This window comes from Panulirus ornatus, chromosome 9 (genome assembly GCF_036320965.1).
Source record: "Panulirus ornatus isolate Po-2019 chromosome 9, ASM3632096v1, whole genome shotgun sequence".
Taxonomy (NCBI): Eukaryota; Metazoa; Arthropoda; class Malacostraca; order Decapoda; family Palinuridae; genus Panulirus; species Panulirus ornatus.
In genome coordinates, this window is record NC_092232.1 from 54,439,982 (window position 1) to 54,460,488 (window position 20,507).

A 20,507-nucleotide genomic window follows, 5' to 3' on the forward strand; every position below is an offset into this window, starting at 1 on the left:
CGGAAGATGAAAGCCGGCAAGGTAGCAGGTTTCGATGGTATTGCAGTGGAATTTATTAAAAAAGGGGGTGACTGTATTGTTGACTGGTTGGTAAGGTTATTTAATGTATGTATGATTCATGGTGAGGTGCCTGAGGATTGGCGGAATGCTTGCATAGTGCCATTGTACAAAGGCAAAGGGGATAAGAGTGAGTGCTCAAATTACAGAGGTATAAGTTTGTTGAGTATTCCTGGTAAATTATATGGGAGGGTATTGATTGAGAGGGTGAAGGCATGTACAGAGCATCAGATTGGGGAAGAGCAGTGTGGTTTCAGAAGTGGTAGAGGATGTGTGGATCAGGTGTTTGCTTTGAAGAATGTATGTGAGAAATACTTAGAAAAGCAAATGGATTTGTATGTAGCATTTATGGATCTGGAGAAGGCATATGATAGAGTTGATAGAGATGCTCTGTGGAAGGTACTAAGAATATATGGTGTTGGAGGCAAGTTGTTAGAAGCAGTGAAAAGTTTTTATCGAGGATGTAAGGCATGTGTATGTGTAGGAAGAGAGAAAAGTGATTGGTTCTCAGTGAATGTAGGTTTGCGGCAGGGGTGTGTGATGTCTCCATGGTTGTTTAATTTGTTTATGGATGGGGTTGTTAGGGAGGTGAATGCAATAGTTTTGGAAAGAGGGGCAAGTATGCAGTCTGTTGTGGATGAGAGAGCTTGGGAAGTGAGTCAGTTGTTGTTGGCTGATGATACAGCGCTGGTGGCTGATTCATAAGAGAAACTGCAGAAGCTGGTGACTGAGTTTGGTAAAGTGTGTGAAAGAAGAAAGTTAAGAGTAAATGTGAATAAGAGCAAGGTTATTAGGTACAGTAGGGTGGAGGGTCACGTCAACTGGGAGGTAAGTTTAAATGGAGAAAAACTGGAGGAAGTAAAGTGTTTTAGATATCTGGGAGTGGATCTGGCAGCGGATGGAACCATGGAAGCGGAAGTGAATCATGGGGTGGGGGAGGGGGCGAAAATCCTGGGAGCCTTGAAGAATGTTTGGAAGTCGAGAGCATTATCTTGGAAAGCAAAAATGGGTATGTTTGAAGGAATAGTGGTTCCAACAATGTTGTATGGTTGCGAGGCGTGGGCTATGGATAGAGTTGTGCGCAGGAGGGTGGATGTGCTGGAAATGAGATGTTTGAGGATAATATGTGGTGTGAGTTGGTTTGATTGAGTAAGTAATGTAAGGGTAAGAGAGATGTGTGGAAATAAAAAGAGCGTGGTTGAGAGAGCAGAAGAGGGTGTTTTGAAATGGTTTGGGCACATGAAGAGAATGAGTGAGGAAAGATTGACCAAGAGGATATATGTGTCGGAGGTGGAGGGAACGAGGAGAAGTGGGAGACCAAATTGGAGGTGGAAAGATGGAGTGAAAAAGATTTTGAGTGATCAGGGCCTGAACATGCAGGAGGGTGAAAGGCGGGCAAGGAATAGAGTGAATTGGATCGATGTGGTATACTGGGGTCAATGTGCTGTCAATGGATTGAATTAGGGTATGTGAAGCGTCTGGGGTAAACCATGGAAAGTTCTGTGGGGCCTGGATGTGGAAAGGGAGCTGTGCTTTCGGGCATTATTATATGACAGCTAGAGACTGAGTGTGAACGAATGGAGCCTTTGTTGTCTTTTCCTAGCGCTACCTCGCACACATGAGGGGGGAGGGGGATGTTATTCCATGTGTGGCGAGGTGGCGATGGGAATAAATAAAGGCAGACAGTATGAATTATGTACATGTGTATATATGTATATGTCTGTGTGTGTGTATATATGTGTGTACATTGAGATGTATAGGTATGTATATTTGCGTGTGTGGACGTGTATGTATACACATGTGTATGGGGGTGGGTTGGGCCATTTCTTTCGTCTGTTTCCTTGCGCTACCTCGCAAACGCGGGAGACAGCGACAAAGCGAAATAAATAATAGATAAATATTTATATTATATATATGTTAAAAAGCCACAGTAATATCACACAGCAACTGCCTCATACCTGTATGTATACTGAAACTCTTGCCCAGCTCTCCATCTACTCTTACACATGCATTTGCTACTCCATGGAAGGCTTTCACACCATCCAACAGTTGTCCTCGTTGTCCTCCTGCCCCATGTATCCCTAACACATCCCATACAGCATTCCACTCAACTCTCTCATATGCTTTTGCTATATACTTTTTCAGTCATTTTCATCACAAAAATCTGATCCACACATCCCATACCTATCCTAAACAAACCATGCTCCTCACTTACTGCATTCAGTCACTTCCATCACTGTATCATTCAACTCTCTTGCATATACTTTTCCTGATAAACAATACTTTCAAGGGTATTCTGTAAACACAGCCCAAAAAATTTTCTGGTGAGTTTTTGATACAGATATTCTTTAGAGTACTGTTACTGCTGAAGGCTACATTTACATTAATGGATTTAAGCAACCTGGGAAGTAGTTAAATTATCACTGAAAGGGAGAGCTAAAAGGTTCTTGGTATCAAGGGAAGGTTTGAGTTTAACTCTATAAAATTATTTCTTTGCCGACTTAAGGGATTTATCAATGAAAGATCTAGGATACTTTAACGTGGATCTAATAGAATATAACTTCTCAAACTCATTATCAATAAATTCTGGTCTACATATACATAATGCCCTAAGGAACATCAACTGGAATAATGATAACTTAACTCTGTCATGTTGAGTTTCTGTATATGGAATAATGATAACTTAACTCTGTCATGTTGAGTTTCTGTATATGTTAAACTTAAAAATGTTTCTATCCCTATGGATCATGCAACCTAGAAATGGTAAACAGTTCCCTTTCTAGTCCACATAATGAAAATTTTAAGACAGACGTGATGCCAGACCCACTTCTCCTCGTTCCCTCTACCTCTGACACATATATCCTCTTTATCAGTCTTTCCTCACTCATTCTCTCCATGTGACCAAACCATTTCAATACAACCTCTTCTGCTCTCTCAACCACACTCTTTTTATTACCACACATCTCCCTTACCCTTTCATTAATTACTCGATCAAACCACCTCATCACATATTGTCCTCAAACATTTCATTTCCAACACATCCACCCTTCTCCGCACAACCCTATCTATAGCCCATGCCTTGCAACCATATATCATTGTTAGAACCACTATTCCTTCAAATATACCCTTTTTTCCTCTCTGAGATAACGTTCTTGCCTTCCACACATTCTTCAACGCTCCCAGAACCTTCACCCCCTCTTCCATCCTGTGACTCACTTCCGCTTCCATGGTTCCATCCGCTGCCAAATCCACTCCCAGATATCTAAAACACTTCACTTCCTCCAGTTTTTCTCCATTCAAACTTACCTCCCAATTAACTTGTCCCTCAACCCTACTGAACCTAATAACCTTGCTCTTATTCATATTTACTCAGCTTTCTTCTTTCACACACTTTACCAAACTCAGTCACCAGCTTCTGCAGTTTCTCACCCAAATCAGCCACCTGCACTGTATCATCAGCAAACAACAAGTGACACTTCCCAAGCCCTCTCATCCACAACAGACTGCATACTTGCCCCTCTCTCCAAAACTCTTGCAATCACCTCCCTAACAACCCCATCCATAAACAAATTAAACATCCATGGAGACATCATGCACCCCTGCCGCAAACCGACATTCACTGAGAACAAATCACTTTCCTCTCTTCCTACTCGTACACATGCCTTACATCCTCGATAAAAACTTTTCACTGCTTTTAGCAACTTGCCTCCCACATTATATACTCTTAATACCTTCCACAAAACATCTCTATCAACTCTACCATATGCCTTCTCCAGATCCATAACTTTCTTTCTTTTTCACACTATTCGCCATTTCCCGCAATAGCGAGGTAGCGTTAAGAACAGAGGACTGGGCCTTTGAGGGAATATCCTCACCTGGCCCCCTTCTCTGTTCCTTCTTTTGGAAAATTAAAAAAAATCCATAACTGCCACATACAAATCCATTTGTTTTTCCAAGTATTTCTCACATACATTTTTCAAAGCAAACACCTGATCCACACATCCTCTACCATTTCTGAAACCACACAGCTCTTCCCCAATCTGATGCTCTGTAAATGACTTCACCCTCTCAATCAATACCCTCCCATATAATTTCCTAGGAATACTCAACAAACTTATACCTGTGTAATTTGAACACTCACCTTTATCCCCTTTGCCTTTGTACAATGGCATTAAGCATGCATTCTGCCAATGCTCAGGCACTTCACCATGCTCCATACATACATTGAATATCCTCACCAACCAGTCATCAACACAGTCACCCCCTTTTTTAATAAATTCCTCTACAGTACCATCCAAACCCGTCACCTAGTCAGCTTTCATCTTCCATAAAGCTTTCACTACCTCTTCTCTGTTTACTAAACCACTCACTTCGCACACCACCTTGACCAAAACACCCTATATCTGTCACTTTATCATCAAACACTTTCAACAAACCTTCAAAATACTACTCCATCTCAATTCACCTCTTTCTTTTATACATCTCCCAGTCATTTGCACTATTTCCCTGCAAAAATTGTCCAAATGCCTCTCTCTTCTCTTTCACTAACTTCTTCATCCCACCAGTCACTACCCTTTCTAATCTGCCCACCTCCCACCTTTCTTGTGCTACAGGCATCTTTTGTGCAAGCCATCACTGCTTCCCTAAATACATCCCACTCCTCCTCCACTCCCCTTACATCATTTGCTCTTGCCTTCTCTCTTCTTTTCTGAAAACCTCTACAAATCTTCACCTTCGTCTCTGCAAGAGAATGACAGGACATCCCTCCAGTTGCCACTCTCAGCACATTAACATCCAAAAGTCTCTCTCTCATGCGCCTATCAATTAACACATAGTCCAATAACACTCTCTGTCCATCTCTCCTACTTACATGCATATTCTTATGTATACCTCTCTTTTTAAACCAGGTATTCCCACCAGTCCTTTTTCAGCACACAAATTTACAAGCTCTTCATCATTTCTATTTTCAACACTGAACACCCCACGTACTCCAATTATGCCCTCAACTGCCACATTACTCACCTTTGCATTCAAATCACCCACCACTATAACCCAGCCTTGTGCATCAAAGCTGCTAACACGCTCACTCAGCTGCTCCCAAAACACTTGCCTCTCATGATCTTTCTTCTCATAACCAGGTGCATAGGCACCAATAATCACCCATCTATATCCATCCACTTTCAGTTTTACCCATATTAATCTAGAGTTTGCTTTCTTCCACTCTATCACATACTCCCACAACTCCTGCTTCAGATGTAGTGCTACTCCTTCCTTTGGTCTTGTCCTCTCACTCACTCCTGACTTTACTCCTAAGACATTCCCAACCCACTCTTTTCCTTTACCCTTGAGCGTAGTTTCACTCAGAGTCAAAACATCCAGGTTCCTTTCCTCAAACATACTACCTATCTTTCCTTTTTTCCCATCTTGGTTACATCCACACACATTTAGACAGCCCCAATCTGAGCCTTCGAGGAGGATGAGAACTCCCCACATGACTCCTTCTGTTTTCCCTTTTAGAAAGTTAAAATACAAGGAGGGGAGGGGTTTCTAGCCCCCTCCCCTCCCATCCCCTTTAGTCGCCTTCTATGACACACGGGGAATGCGTGGGAAGTATTTTTCTCCCCCATCCCCAGGGATTGAGAAATGTGTGGAAGGCGAGAGCATTATCTCGGAAAGCAAAAATGGGTATGTTTGAAGGAATAGTGGTTCCAACAATGTTATATGGTTGCGAGGCGTGGGCTATAGATAGAGTTGTGCAGAGGAGGGTGGATGTGTTGGAAATGAGATGTTTGAGGGCAACATGTAGTGTGAGGTGGTTTGATCGAGTAAGTAACGAAAGGGTAAGCGAGATGTGTGGTAATAAAAAGAGTGTGGTTGAGAGAGCAGAAGAGGGTGTTTTGAAATGGTTTGGTCACATGGAGAGAATGAATGAGGAAAGATTAACAAAGAAGATATATGTGTCAGAGGTGGAGGGAACAAGGAGAAGTGGGAGACCAAATTGGAGGTGGAAGGATGGCGTAAAAAAAAATTTTGAGCGATTGGGGCCTGAACATGCAGGAGGGTGAAAGGCGTGCAAGGAATAGAGTGAATTGGATGTGGTATACCGGGGTTGATATGCTGTAAATGGACTGAACCAGGGCATGTGAAGTGTCTGGGGTAAACCATGGAACGTTTTGTGGGGCCTGCATGTGGAAAGGGAGCCGTGGTTTCAGCGCATTATACATGACAGCTGGCGACTAAGTGTGAATGAATGTGGCCTTTGTTGTCTTTTCCTAGCGCTACCTTGCATGCATGCAGGGGAGGGGGTTGTCATTTCATGTGTGGCGGGGTGGCAACGGGAATGAATGAAGGCAGCAAGTGTGAATTGTGTATATATGTATATGTCTGTGTATGTATATATATGTATATGATGAAATGTATAGGTATGTATATGTGCGTGTGTGGACGTGTATGTGTATGCATGTGTATGTGGGTGGGTTGGGCCATTCTTTCGTCTGTTTCCTTGCGCTACCTTGCTAACGAAGGAGACAGCGACACTGTATAATAAAAATAAATAAAAACAAATATATTCCTTTCCTTTCATACATATTTGCCTTTTCCCACATTACCGAGGTAGCGTTAAGAACAGAGAACTGAGCCTTAGAGGGAATATCTTCACTTGGCCCCATTCTCTGTTCCTTCTTTTGGAAAATTAAAAAAGGAGAGGAGGATATCCAGCCCCACACTCCCTCCCCTTTTAGTCGCCTTCTAGGACACGCAGGGAATACATGGGAAGTATTCTTTCTCCCCAGTCCCCAGGGATAATAAGAGGTAGTAAAAGCTTTGTGGAAGATGAAAGCCGGCAAGGCAGCGGGTTTGGATGGTATTGCAGTGGAATTTATAAAAAAAGGGGGTGACTGTGTTGTTGACTGGTTGGTAAGGTTATTTAATGTATGAATGATTCAAGGTGAGGTGCCTGAGGATTGGCGGAATGCTTGCATAGTGCCATTGTACAAAGGCAAAGGGGACAAAGGTGAGTGCTCAAATTACAGAGGTATAAGTTTGTTGAGTATTCCTGGTAAATTATATGGGAGGGTATTGATTGAGAGGGTGAAGGCATGTACAGAGCCTTAGATTGGGGAAGAGCAGTGCGGTTTCAGAAGTGGTAGAGGATGTGTGGATCAGGTGTTTGCTTTGAGGAATGTATGTGAGAAATACTTAGAAAAGCAAATGGATTTGTATGTAGCATTTATGGATCTGAAGAAGGCATATGATAAAGTTGATAGAGATGCTCTGTGGAAGGTATTAAGAATATATGGTGTGGGAGGCAAGTTGTTAGAAGCAGTGAAAAGTTTTTATCGAGGATGTAAGGCATGTGTATGAGTAGGAAGAAAGGAAAGTGATAGGTTCTCAGTGAATGTAGGTTTGCGGCAGGGGTGTGTGATGTCTCCATGGTTGTTTAATTTGTTTATGGATGGGGTTGTTAGGGAGGTGAATGCAAGAGTTTTGGAAAGAGGGGCAAGTATGCAGTCTGTTGTGGATGAGAGAACTTGGGAAGTGAGTCAGTTGTTGTTCGCTGATGATACAGCGCTGGTGGCTGATTCATGTGAGAAACTGCAGAAGCTGGTGACTGAGTTTAGTAAAGTGTGTGAAAGAAGAAACTTGGGAGTAAATGTGAATAAGAGCAAGGTTATTAGGTACAGTAGGGTTAAGGGTCAAGTCAATTGGGAGGTAAGTTTGAATGGAGAAAAATTGGAGGAAGTGAAGTGTTTTAGATATCTGGGAGTGGAACTGGCAGCGGATGGAACCATGGAAGCGGAAGTGAATCATAGGGTGGGGGAGGGGGCGAAAATTCTGGGAGCCTTGAAGAATGTGTGGAAGTCGAGAACATTGTCTCGGAAAGCAAAAATGGGTATGTTTGAAGGAATAGTGGTTCCAACAATGTTGTATGGTTGCGAGGTGTGGGCTATGGATAGAGTTGTGCACAGGAGGGTGGATGTACTGGAAATGAGATGTTTGAGGACAATATGTGGTGTGAGGTGGTTTGATCAAGTAAGTAATAATAGGGTAAGAGAGATGTGTGGTAATAAAAAGAGTGTGGTTGAGAGAGCAGAAGAGGGTGCTTTGAAATGGTTTGGTCACATGGAGAGAATGAGTGAGGAAAGATTGACCAAGAGGATATATGTGTCAGAGGTGGTGGGAACAAGGAGAAGTGGGAGACCAAATTGCAGGTGGAAAGTTGGAGTGAAAAATACTTAGAAAAACAAATGGATTTGTATGTAGCATTTATGGATCTGGAGGCTTATGATATAGTTGATAGAGATGCTTTGTGGAAAGTATTAAGAGTATATGGTGTGGGAGGTAAGTTGCTAGAAGCAGTGAAAAGTTTTTATTGAGGATGTAAGGCATGTGTACGAGTAGGAAGAGAGGAAAGTGATTGGTTCCCAGTGAATGTCAATTTGCAGCAGGGGTGCATGATGTCTCCATGGTTGTTTAATTTGTTTATGGATGGGGTTGTTAGGGAGGTGAATGCAAGAGTTTTGGAGAGAGGGGCAAGTATGCAGTCTGTTGTGGATGAGAGGGCTTGGGAAGTGAGTCAGTTGTTGTTTGCTGATGATACAGTGCTGATGGCTGATTCAGGTGAGAAACTGCAGAGGCTGGTGACTGAGTTTGGTAAAAGTTTGTGAAAGAAAGCCGAGTAAATATGAATAAGAGCAAGGTTATTAGGTTCAGTAGTCTGTTACATCCTAAAATTTTCCAAGAAACAATGAATAAACTATTCTATCTATCTATCTATATCTTTGATGCGTATTCCCTTTAGGAACTCCCTCAAGGAGGTAGGCATGGCAACAAGAGTCTCCATAACTGTTGAACTTCAGTGCTGCTTCTTAACATTTAGTGCCTCACCATTAAAAGGCCACTGGCAGAGGGCAATTCTAGTGCGGTGTTTTCAGAGGCTCCTACATAATGTTCTCACCAGCTACTTCTACCTAATCTGTCTACCTAATATTCCTGCCTAATGTTAGAACCTACTACTTGTACGTAATGCTCTCAACTAATGCTCCTACCTGCAACTTCTACCTACTTTTTCTATCTAAAGCTTCTATCTATAGTTCAAACCCACTACTTGTATGTAATGCTCCTACCATTTTGCCAAAAAACACTCACTGCAGGAAAATCTTGAGTTGTGAAGAATGAGTTGTGAGTTAAGTGTTATTTGTGATAAGGAGGGATTGTATGCTTGTGGACAGCATACTAGCATTCCATACATGGATGAAGGTGAAAGGAAAGACAGCTATCTCGATCAAAGGAGGGCAACTTGACAATATTTATTGCTGGCTCACTATGTAGCCACTAACATTACTAATACCCAAGCTGGTAGTACTGGTGATATACCTCCCTGGTCGGTGGCTGCCTACAAAAAACTATCTACCTTTATTTATGAGTGCAACAGAGATATCTCTTATTTCTTAGATGATAATTGTAGTTGTAGGTCAACTATCCAGAGGCTGAAAGTGCTTTAGTAACAAAAGACTATGCTTAATTAAAAGGGTATATAAGCAAGGTTGCCCAGGGTAACATGAATCATCTTGTGTTATAAGTGTTTCATGCATGACACATGCTACTCATCCAAACCTGATACTCAATTATTTTCTGAACTCTTGTCTGCCATGATTACATTAAAAAGAACAGGCCTTTGTACGACCAAAAAATCTGCACAGCACGAGAACACAGCCATCAGTTTGTTTATGTGATGATCAAACACACAATTCTCTTGAGACTGGTGAGCAGTTGACCTAGTTAGGTCTTGTTCCATTCTGAAATTTCTACTTACAGTATCTGCAAGTGTAAAGGTACAAAACAACAGTATTGTACCTTTCCACTTTTCTACAGCTACACAAGCCAAAGACAAGACAGACAGTAAGGACAAGAAGAAGACTCACAGTAGTCATAACACTCATCCACCATCATTCTTTGACACCATTCCGAGTAAAAAGCAGCTCACAAACAATGAAAACACCCTAGAAATATTATCCACAAGTAAAACTTCACAGTACTAACTACAACATGATCAATACCTTTACACCTCCATCTACAATATACCCTTCCAGATAAGCTCCCCAGCTGCAGAATCTGACCAACATCCTAACACCTATCAGTATGGAGATTTTATGCGTAACACCCACTTGCCTCAACACAAGCTGAAGATCCCCAAGGTGAAGTATTTATAAACCAACTGCACTCAATTGGTATCCTCAGCCTATGAAAGCAACCAACGAGAACTCCCAACCTACCACCTTCAGCAACCAACCTTGCAATGCACACAAGGACCACCTGGAGCATGCTACATGAACTGTTCTTTTTCTACTTGTCTATCCTGATAGCACTCCACCTGGTCCATCCAACCTATGTAACTATCATAAAGATTTAGATAAACTTCAGGAAAGCAGACTGACCAGCTTCCACAAAGCACAGGGAATCAAAAGACCAAATCTTCAGGGATGAGTGTCTGTAGAGATGGTCACATTACCTATCTGACCTTGAAGTTAGTTTCTGATAATCTCTTAACCCTCACTGGAAATGAAGATGTAAGATGATTTATAACCTATGTTGATTATGTTAATGGGTCTTCTTCCGAAGGAGAGAAAATATTTCTCTGCACCAGTAGACGCATCCATTTTGTTATCTGGGAAGGTTAGTCTGGTGCAGGCAGTTTGTGGGAATGAGAAGTGGGGTGGGGGGAAGCATTTGGCAAGAGGAGAAGGACTTGGAGTAATGAGGGTTATTACTCCCAAATTCATTTCGTCTCCTATATGGTGACTGGTGAGTTTAGTTTCTTGTGCTTTTTCATCAGAATGATCTGTAAAACTTTAACAAGGTCTAGGGTATCCTTGTCGGGTGGTCCCAGTCATTTTCATCATTGAAGAATGACAAAGTGGGATTTTTTTTAAACATTCTTAAGAACTAAAAGTAGCTACCATAGTGGAAATACTGTACCATGATGCTCTTCTGTAAGGTCAAAGAGTCAAAACTCTTACAGTATGCCCACCAGTCACGTAATCTCTATACAGCTAGCATATCTAAACCACTGAGAACACAGCAGACTTTCTGTTTACCAGGTTAACACTACCACTACTCCTTAGGGAACTAGACTCACATGCCATTGTTGCATAAAGTTTGTAATGCAAATCACAGACTTGTATGTCACAATGCTATTGCCAAATGGAAAAAAGGGAAGAGAGCAAATTAAGTTTTACCTAAGCTTTGACTAAGCCTAAGTGCTTACTTAACCCACCTTCCCCTGGAGAGGTTGAGTCACCTTCTGCTGTCTTTATGGTCCAAGACTAGTTATATGTATGCTGAGAGAAGGGTTTTGAACATCATAACTAGTGGTAATAGGGGTAACAGCTTAACTTGTGACTGTAGCATTATTATTGATAAGATTTTTTTTTGGACAGCATTCAAGACAAACCATAGGTATGTTTTTTGGGTGCATTAAATGTGACTGCTGAATGATTAGTCTTGTGTTTTCCACATTCACTAAGGTTAATCTGATGGCTTACAAGAGAACTAAATAGGGAAGGCAAGTTAGAAAGCAGACTGAAAGACATAATTTTCAGAGACACAAAACCATTGTTTTTCCCATATCTGTTATCAATACTTCTTGCTTCCATACTCTTACTTATTTTTTGTGTGTATTATTTGTTCATTTTCCTAGGTAGTCACATATTCTTCCTACACACATTCTGTGGACCTTATGATGCAAGCAGCTAGTATATGGTTCACTTATATAACAGCCAGCTCAGAATAAAAAAATATTCTAATCATACAAATGCTGCTGTGGGGTCACAAAAAATTAATAGAAATTTAGAAGAATTCTGTGCATTCCATCCTGCTCTGTAAGCAAAGGATGATATACATGATACTTATTTTCTTAATGGGTTATTTGTGTTAATGGTTTTGACTACTAGTAACATCAACTTTTCATTTTCCAGGGCACCTTGGAAGCCAACCATGCACACTGAGCAGAGCCACAGGTCAAGAAGTGTTGTAATGTGTGTATGTCAATGTGAGGCGAGTATAGAATGATTGATGAGTAAATGTTCAGTGTCTTCAGTTTGAAAGTTTCAACTTGGGCATGAAAGGTCTTTGATATGCTGAATTGGTGTTTGCAATGTAAGAGAGATGGATGTTGCACTGAGCACAGCACCTACCTATGACTACCTGTAACAAGGTTTTAGGTAGTAATTGGTTGGCAGCCATCGATCAGGGAGGTATACTACCAGTACTACTTGCCTGGGTATCAGAAGGGTTAGTTATGACTGCATAGTGAGCCAGCACTTCAGTGGTTGTCAAGCTGCACTCCTCTGACTCAGGTAGCTGTCTTTTCTTTCTGCCTCACCCACATGGACTATTAGTACTCTGTCCACAAATGTACAATCTCTCCTTGTCACACATAACACTTGACAACACTTAACTTACACCACTTATTGTAACTACATTTTTTTATGGTTAACACAATGTGCTAGCCCTGCATTTTGGCAAAATTGGTAGGAGCAATAGATAGAAGTAGTAGGTAGGAGCATTTAAGTAAGACCATTAGGTAGGAGTAGGTAGGAACATTAGATAGAAGCTTCTGCAAACACTGTGCTAGACTTGCCCTGTGCCACTGGCCTGTTAAGAGTGAGGCACTTTAGCCTATGAAGCGGCAATGGAGTTCCAGAAGGGAACAAGTGTCAGAAATACAGATAGATAGACAGTGACAAGATTTTGCCAGAATGGGAGGACCTGAACAGCTCTTACTGCATTTCTTGCTTATTGAATTATACTGCTTCTCTGCCACCACATCTCTTGCATAGTTGTCAATCTAAAGTTTACCAGGGATTGATTTTAACCATGGAACTTGTATTCATCTAAATGTTTCTGTAGCTCCTCATGTATTTCATATTTTTCCTGTTACAGTGCTGCATTAAACAATCCTTTCATTTTTTATTGCCAGACACATATATTTGTCTGGTATCTTTCTGCTGAATATTATTACTGACTTGATAATTCTGTATCCATTTTACTGAGATGCTGTCAAGTAAAATATTATTCTTCATGCCTTCTATTTGTTGCCATGCACATAGTATTGTGCAACTCATACATGCCTGGAAAGTGGAATTTAAGTCATAAGCTGAGAGGATGGGTGCTTAAAGCTAGTTGAGTCAATTATATTGTTTTGTCACTATCTTATGTGTTGGAGGAGGGGATCTGTACTTATAGGTTGCTGATGAATGAAGCATGGGTAGGTGCTTACAGATAAGATACTTGGAAGGTGGGGTACAGTTTCAGTGGTTGAAGTGTACAGCTTTTGCAAAGAATTGAGTGCTAAGTATAGTGAAAAGAGAATGTTCTACAAGTGCTTTTGTTTCACTGTTTAAGTACTGAATGTTTGTTATCACTAGTCAGCTGATAATTGCTCTGAAAGTCTTGTTCTGAATGATTTGCATGTTCACTTTTCAGAGGGTGGATGACAAGGCAAATTAGTAGTAGTTAAGAATGGAGCTAATAAATTACTTGGAAATACCAAAGGATTCTTTTCCTTTCCTAAAACTGATGCTGGTAAGTGTCTTTAGGGCATTTAGTTCGTTTATGGCCTTTGTTTTGATGTTTGTGATATGGGGAATAAAGGTCATGTTGAGGTTGGAGTTGAGTGGATGTGGCTGGCCATTCAGGGTTATGGGAAAGTGCAGGTTCAATTCATGTTTGTCCGAGATTAAGACGGTAACAGTAGATCTCTCTGTAGATGTACATACTGTTTTGGGTGAGCAGGTGTTTTAATTAAGTGAAAAAATAGTGCAAGTTTGTTGATGTGCAGTCAAATTCTGGTGTTTTGATATGAGGTCAGTCTGCATGTGAAAGGTCTTTCATATTGTGGTCTTCAGGTGATGGATGAGACTGAAAATATTAGAGAAAGTGTGGCTCTTGGGGCACCCTACAGTAAAGACTGAGGATTTTAATTGGTTTGTGAAGCAAATGTGCATGACTTGGCTGCTAGTTACAAAATTAGTGAATCACTTTTTGTCACTGTTGTGGAGGTTGGTGTCAAATACATACACTGTGAGAATGTGTTGGGGGTCAGTGTCAAATGCTTTGCTGATATCTATTGCCTCAAGTGCTGTATGGGAGGTTTTTTTTTTTATTAGCTGAAGCTGTCCAGGAGGTGTTGTGTGAGATCCTAGTCCAGTGCGGTAAAAGAGTGATTTGGTCTAAAGCCACACTGTCAGTGAGAGCGTGTCCTGTTGGCTGACTCTGTTGTGGATCATCAGAAGAGTTTGGATAACAAGTAGTGATATGGGGTAACAGGAAGAGTCAGGTGGTGGGGAGGGTTTCAGAATGGGTATTTGGCAAGTTTCTAGATGTTTAGTATTTTGTTGTGCAACTAGAAGTGGTGAAGATGTCTGTGATTACTTTTGAGTTGGGACAAATTTTTTGAAGTTTGATATATTGTCAGTGCCTGCTACAGGGTAGTTCCTTTAAGGTTTTGAATGTATTATGAATGTCATTAAGAATGAAAGATGGGTGGGCATATATTCCAAGGTAGATGTTGTGTAAGCTTGTCATCACTATCCTATTTGCTAATGTGGTTTCTTTGAGGCTAATTTTTTTTATTTGCCAATGTTGTTGCTTTGTGGCTAATTTTTTTATCATTTGCCAATGTGGTTGCTTTGTGGCTAATTTGTTTTAGTCATGTTTTAGGATAATGTTGTGTGTTCTTTAGAAGAGATGTTGATGAACTGGGTTAAATGTGCTTCTTATAAGGGAGCTGGGTTGGTTCAGGAGGTGAGAATTTTCTTGTATCATGAACCAGAGTAGGATGCTGTTGAATTTGTGGTCCAAAGTGTTAAGAATGGAGTGTCAGTTTGCTGATTGCTCTCTGAAGATTAGGCTGAAGATGGTATTGTTCTGTGATTGAAGCAAGAGATATGCAGAGCATAAACAGGGAGGATTAGGAGGATATATGAATCAAAGGCAAAGTATACACACCAATAGGATGTCTTCAGTTACATATATGACATTCAACAACCCTCGGTAAATACATTCATTAGCACCACTTAATACCATTTAATACAGTTTGCTAACATCTTTGCTGACATTTATACCTACCCCTCTGTCAGTGAATATGCTATCACCACTTCTAACATTGTGAAGATAAATTACTGATAGGTGTATCATCAAAATGAAGGAAATTTTTGTATTTTGTTCAGCAGTGACTGTTCAATTTCCTCAAAATCTATTCCATGTGCCTCATTGCCTTAAAGATGGTGGCTTGATTTAATTAACATGTATGATCTTTAGGCAGTTGGATGAGCTATGTACGTATTCTAAAATGGTCTGGAAACTTAAAAAATAAGTACAGTGAGCTTTAGCAATCATTCTAAAATGGTCTGGAAACTTATAAAATAAGTACAAAGAGCTTTAACAATCATTCTTATTAAAGCAGAGTACTCTGTGAACTAGTTTTAAGACAGGAATATCAATTTCTTACTGTGACATGAAAATATCCAAATATTATCAACCATCTTATGAATAAAGCAAAAACTAAAATACTTGCTCGTAATTTTCCTTTTTGTTGTGTACTTCATCCAACTAACTGTAGATATTGAAGGGGATTTGTTTTATGAGAATGAATTACTGTAGTCGTTGGGACAGAATAAGTAGCAATAACATGCCAAGACGAAAACTGAAACAAGGATGTATGTTCTGGAGAAAATGCTAGGATGATTTAGCAACATCCAAGTTAAGACACTCAGGGGGAAGCAGAAAAGACAGAAAAAAGGTGATAAAAATACATGAAACGAGAGGGTAGCTTGTGGTTAGGGCTCAAAATGAATATAGAAAAGAAGAACAGCAGGAAGAGGAATACTAGAGGAGGTGAGAAGTACTAATATAGTTCCAAGATACTAGATAGACCCAAAAGCACTGAGGCAGGGGGTGAGAATGCAGATGGATAGCAAAGTTATCTGGATCACACGTGGAATAGAAAGCACTGTAATGCTGTTACCCACCTTTGTACAGTTGTCTGCAAGTGGCTCTATGTCTTCAGGCTTGATCTTCAGGGCTTTCAAGAAGCCATCCTCCTCAAAGCCCACATTGTAGGGCATCAAAGGAGCATTTCTCTGTCAACAATATTTTATCTAATTATTTACCGTACACTTAACTGTACTTGCCAGCATTATCATTAACCTGTCTCTGAACCTACCTACACAATATCATACTAACATGACTTACCAACACACTCCCTCTTTCTGCCATTCCACTTCATTTTGTCTCCAACTGCCTACACTTCCCAGAAAATGTGATTTATTACATCAACATAGTTATTCTTTATTTACCATTTCCATATGTTTATGCCATATGTTAACCCCATCTCATACTTTATGAGCTTCTTCCTACTACCACCTTTCATTTCAATAATTTCACACTTTGCTCATTCTTTTAAGAACATATTTGTATCTCAAAAGATCAGTCTCCACTGTTAACATTTTTCCTTGTCACTCATTAAGTGTTTTACTGTTATATTTCAAAACAATAGACTGAACCAAACAATATAACATACCCTTTCAAATGACTTTCACTCTTTCCTTTCATACATGGATTAAAGAACTAGATATTTCTTTTTTCCTTTCAGAACTTTCTCTAAAGTTATCCATCTTTCCTCTATCTAAGACTGTTCCATCAAAGTAGCACTCTACAAAATTACTTCACACGATACATTCTACACGGCTTCAACCAGCCACAGCCCCCATCCCACACAATATTAGTAGCAAAAGACATATCCTTGCTCTAATGATACTTGACACCACCCTCCACAACAATGGAAAAAAGTGGTTGCCCAATTTCATAGCCAGCTGCCATGCCTGAGTCACTCACAATAGCTTAACCTCTGAAACCCTTAAAATCTAAATTGGATTTCCCCAAGCAGCAGTTCTTCCTCCAACCCTCTTCAATTTCTCCCTGCATGACTACCCATTAACTCCAGCAAACCACAAAATGAAGTTTTCTCATATGCAGATGACCTCTCAACCACATCAAAATACCCTAACACTATAGTAGCAACAACAAACATACAGCACTATATGACACAATGGAAATAATGGCTCATCCAGAACAGAAAGTCTGAATCTCCACATAAGTCTTCAATCAAACAAACATGAATCCAATTCACACCCTCCAGTCACCTAATGGACAATCACTCCTACTGAACAAAACACCAACATTCTAGGCATTACATATGACACACAGCATACATTCCCCACACCAGTGACATCGACATAAAAGCAACACACATACTAAATACCTGCAAATCACTTAATTGCAGCAGATTTGAACAAGAAAAAGAATCCCCTATCATTCTCTATAAACAATTCCTCCATTCAAAACTGGTCTTTTCTCTTTCAAGAGCAGATATGACAACTGCAAACTGCATGAAACAATCATCAGCTGCCTGGCAACCTCAAATAACTATAACATTGTCCAATCCTGCCTCAACACACTCAGCACCCAATGATTAGTAACATCTTTTCCTTATTCTTGGAAGCATACCATGGTGTAGCCCATCCATGAAAAACAAGACCAATCTAAGACCTTCCAGCTACTGCCACTTGCTCTAACTTCTGCTTTCTCCAAAGTCTTTGAAACTTGCCTTAATTCCCATTTTCTCAAACACTTACATTCTCTGCTTCTTTAGTCTGAATACCAACATGGCTTTTGCAGTGTGAGGAATACCTCTGGTCCTCCTCTCTCTTATATTTTGATGAAACTTTTGTAATCATCTATATGCAATTTCCTATTTGCACTAGATGGGGGAGGGAGTTTTAATCTTATAGTGCCTCATCTCTTGAACTGTTTCTTCTGTCATACAACTTTTTAAACTTCTTATGCTTTCTGCATTTATTAGATCCTCATTGAGTTTATTCCATTCATCCACAGCTCCTATACTATAAAATTACTCCTTTACATTCTTTTTAATAGGTTTCTTCTTAAATTTACTGTTATAGCCTGGTTTTTCCACCACTGTATCATTCAAAAAACTGATCACTATTTACATAATCAGGCTAATTTGAAACTTAAAAATCAATCCTCAATCTTCCCTCTTCCATGGTGGGCAAAATTAAGGCCTCAATCCCTTCCCTGCAACTTAGCTCTGTCAATTCTGGCACAGTCTCTATTGCCCTCCTTAGGGCCTTCTCTCTTTGCTCTTTGTGCTTCTTTAAATGCAATAACCAAGCCAGAGAAACATAGTTTTGACCAAATGTAGGATGTGAACAGCTTGCTGAATATTTTAACCAATAAACTTGAATGTTACTCTAATATTTTCTAGCAGACAGTTTGTTTCCTTGCTATTCACCAAATATGGGGCTCTGACAACAGGTAAGGGACAATGTCAACTCTCAGCCCCTCTAACACACAGATTCCTGCAGCTTATTCCCTGCTAGATAATATTTATACTGAGGGCTTCTTTCAATGTATCCCATCCTCATTATACTGCATATACTATATAGACAAATTCTGAAATCTCCGTCCCATTTTAAGTTGATGCAATCCTCCTTGTTTTTCATATCCCTCGTGACCTCTGTGTCAACTGTAAACATACACTGAAAAGAGTAATTGTCCTAAACAAAACCTTGAAGCACTTAATTTATGACCTCAACTCATTTTAATAATAAAAAAGCCCCTCTGACATTTGTCCTTTGTTCCCTTCCACTAATATAATCTATCCATTTAAGGAGTCTTCCCCTTTTTCTTGCCTGGATCCAGTTTCTTAATCAGCCCACATACAGCACAGTGCCAGTTGTCTAGCAGTCCAATTACAAAAAATCCATCCAGATTTTCCTTTAGTCTCAAAACAGAGATCACTGTCAGAAATCTATAAGGCTTGTTACACATGATCCCCTTTCCCTAAAACTGTGATGTCTCTCACAAGTAATTTCCCATCTGCAGGAAGTCATCCACTTGCTTTCTGATTATCTTTTCCTGTACCTTTCAGACAACACTTTCCTAGGGAGACAAGCCACACAGCACACAGGAATGACAGTTGCTATTTTCCACTTCCTTAGCACTTTGCATTTCTCCAGCGACATCTTGAACAATATTTCAAGTGGTTAATCCAATAGTCCCTTGCATATCACAGTTTTGAGTATACATGCTTAGAATGATTTATACCATTACTAACCACAATATTAAATTTTGAAAGTCCACAATTTCCATAGCACCATCAGAATTTCATCCATGCACTGGGTGATTGTCAATTGAATGAGTCCTGCTTGTTGCATACCATTTCCAGGGAGAGACAAGAAGAGTGTCATAACCAGATGGTGTTGCTAGGGTAAGCTTCAAGGTAGCCTTTTGCATGGCATAGCTGGCTTCCAGCTTTACATGAAGACAGAGGTGTAACATTACTAATAATAAATTGCCATCACAGTGTTACCTTCCAGGAATGTAACTCCAGTGGTTGGCATGGGTTTTTTTGTAGGTGTATCCTCCCACATATTCAACACATACAATGAAATTTCATCAAGTCATGTATGGGTTAGACCCTTTTGTATTTTGGTAATACTTTTTTCTTGATATCTTAATGCTTTTGAAGACCCCTTCAAATTTCATCTCATTGTTGTTGGGGTTAGAGTGTCTACCCCTGTCAAAACACTTTTGAACTTGTCATTCACTTCCTCACATATCCTTACATTATCATTTACAATTCTTCCCTCCAAAAACTTTATCCTGATTGACTGCTTGTAAACTTCAAATTTACTCAGGACGATTTTTGGAAAAGTTTTGAATCTTTTACTGACACATCCACAATATTCTTACTGAAATTTCTATGTTCCTCCTTTGTTATACCTTACAAATCCAGGCTGGCTGCTGTTCTGCCTATATCTTCATCACAGCACATTTTGAAGCCCCTTTGGCTTTTGGCATTTTTCATAGAACCACTCCTCCCACTTTCCCAATTTCTCTTCTGTATTGGAGGTTAGAGGTATCTTTGTTCCTATTCCTGCACTGTATATTTCACATAATCATTTGCCAAAATTCTTTGGTTTTTGATTACTGAATTCATTTCCCAATTTATGTTGCCAAAGAACTGGTTATGTTCTGTGTAATTTCTGTGATTATATCTTTATAAACCTTGTCTATCTCTGCTCTTTCTTTTACATTGTCATGAACTTCATAACCAAGCTAAAGCACTACATGATCACTTTCCATCTGGTATATCCTATACAATACTTTCAGCATTCCTGGTATTATTGTATGCATGAAGATCTAGTAATGATGATGTATCAGTCCCTCTCATCCTAGTATTCAATGACAAGCTGGTACACGAAATTTTCCTCACACACTCTGAAAACTCAGGTCTCCATGACTCCCATTTACTATGAGAATCCAAATTCCCCAAATCTATCTCTCTATAACTGATATCTCGTGTC

General features: G+C 40.0%; 1 protein-coding gene across 4 annotated transcripts in view; it reads right to left on the minus strand.

Annotated features, from left to right (window-relative positions):
- LOC139750430 (galactosylgalactosylxylosylprotein 3-beta-glucuronosyltransferase 2-like) overlaps positions 1 to 20,507 on the minus strand; it is a 230,734-nt gene that overhangs the window by 4,667 nt on the left and 205,560 nt on the right. For all 4 annotated transcript variants that reach the window (XM_071665227.1, XM_071665228.1, XM_071665226.1 and 1 more), the window contains one exon: positions 16,089 to 16,199. In XM_071665227.1, coding sequence (XP_071521328.1) covers positions 16,089 to 16,199 — 111 coding nt within the window. The remainder of the gene's footprint in view (positions 1 to 16,088; positions 16,200 to 20,507) is intronic.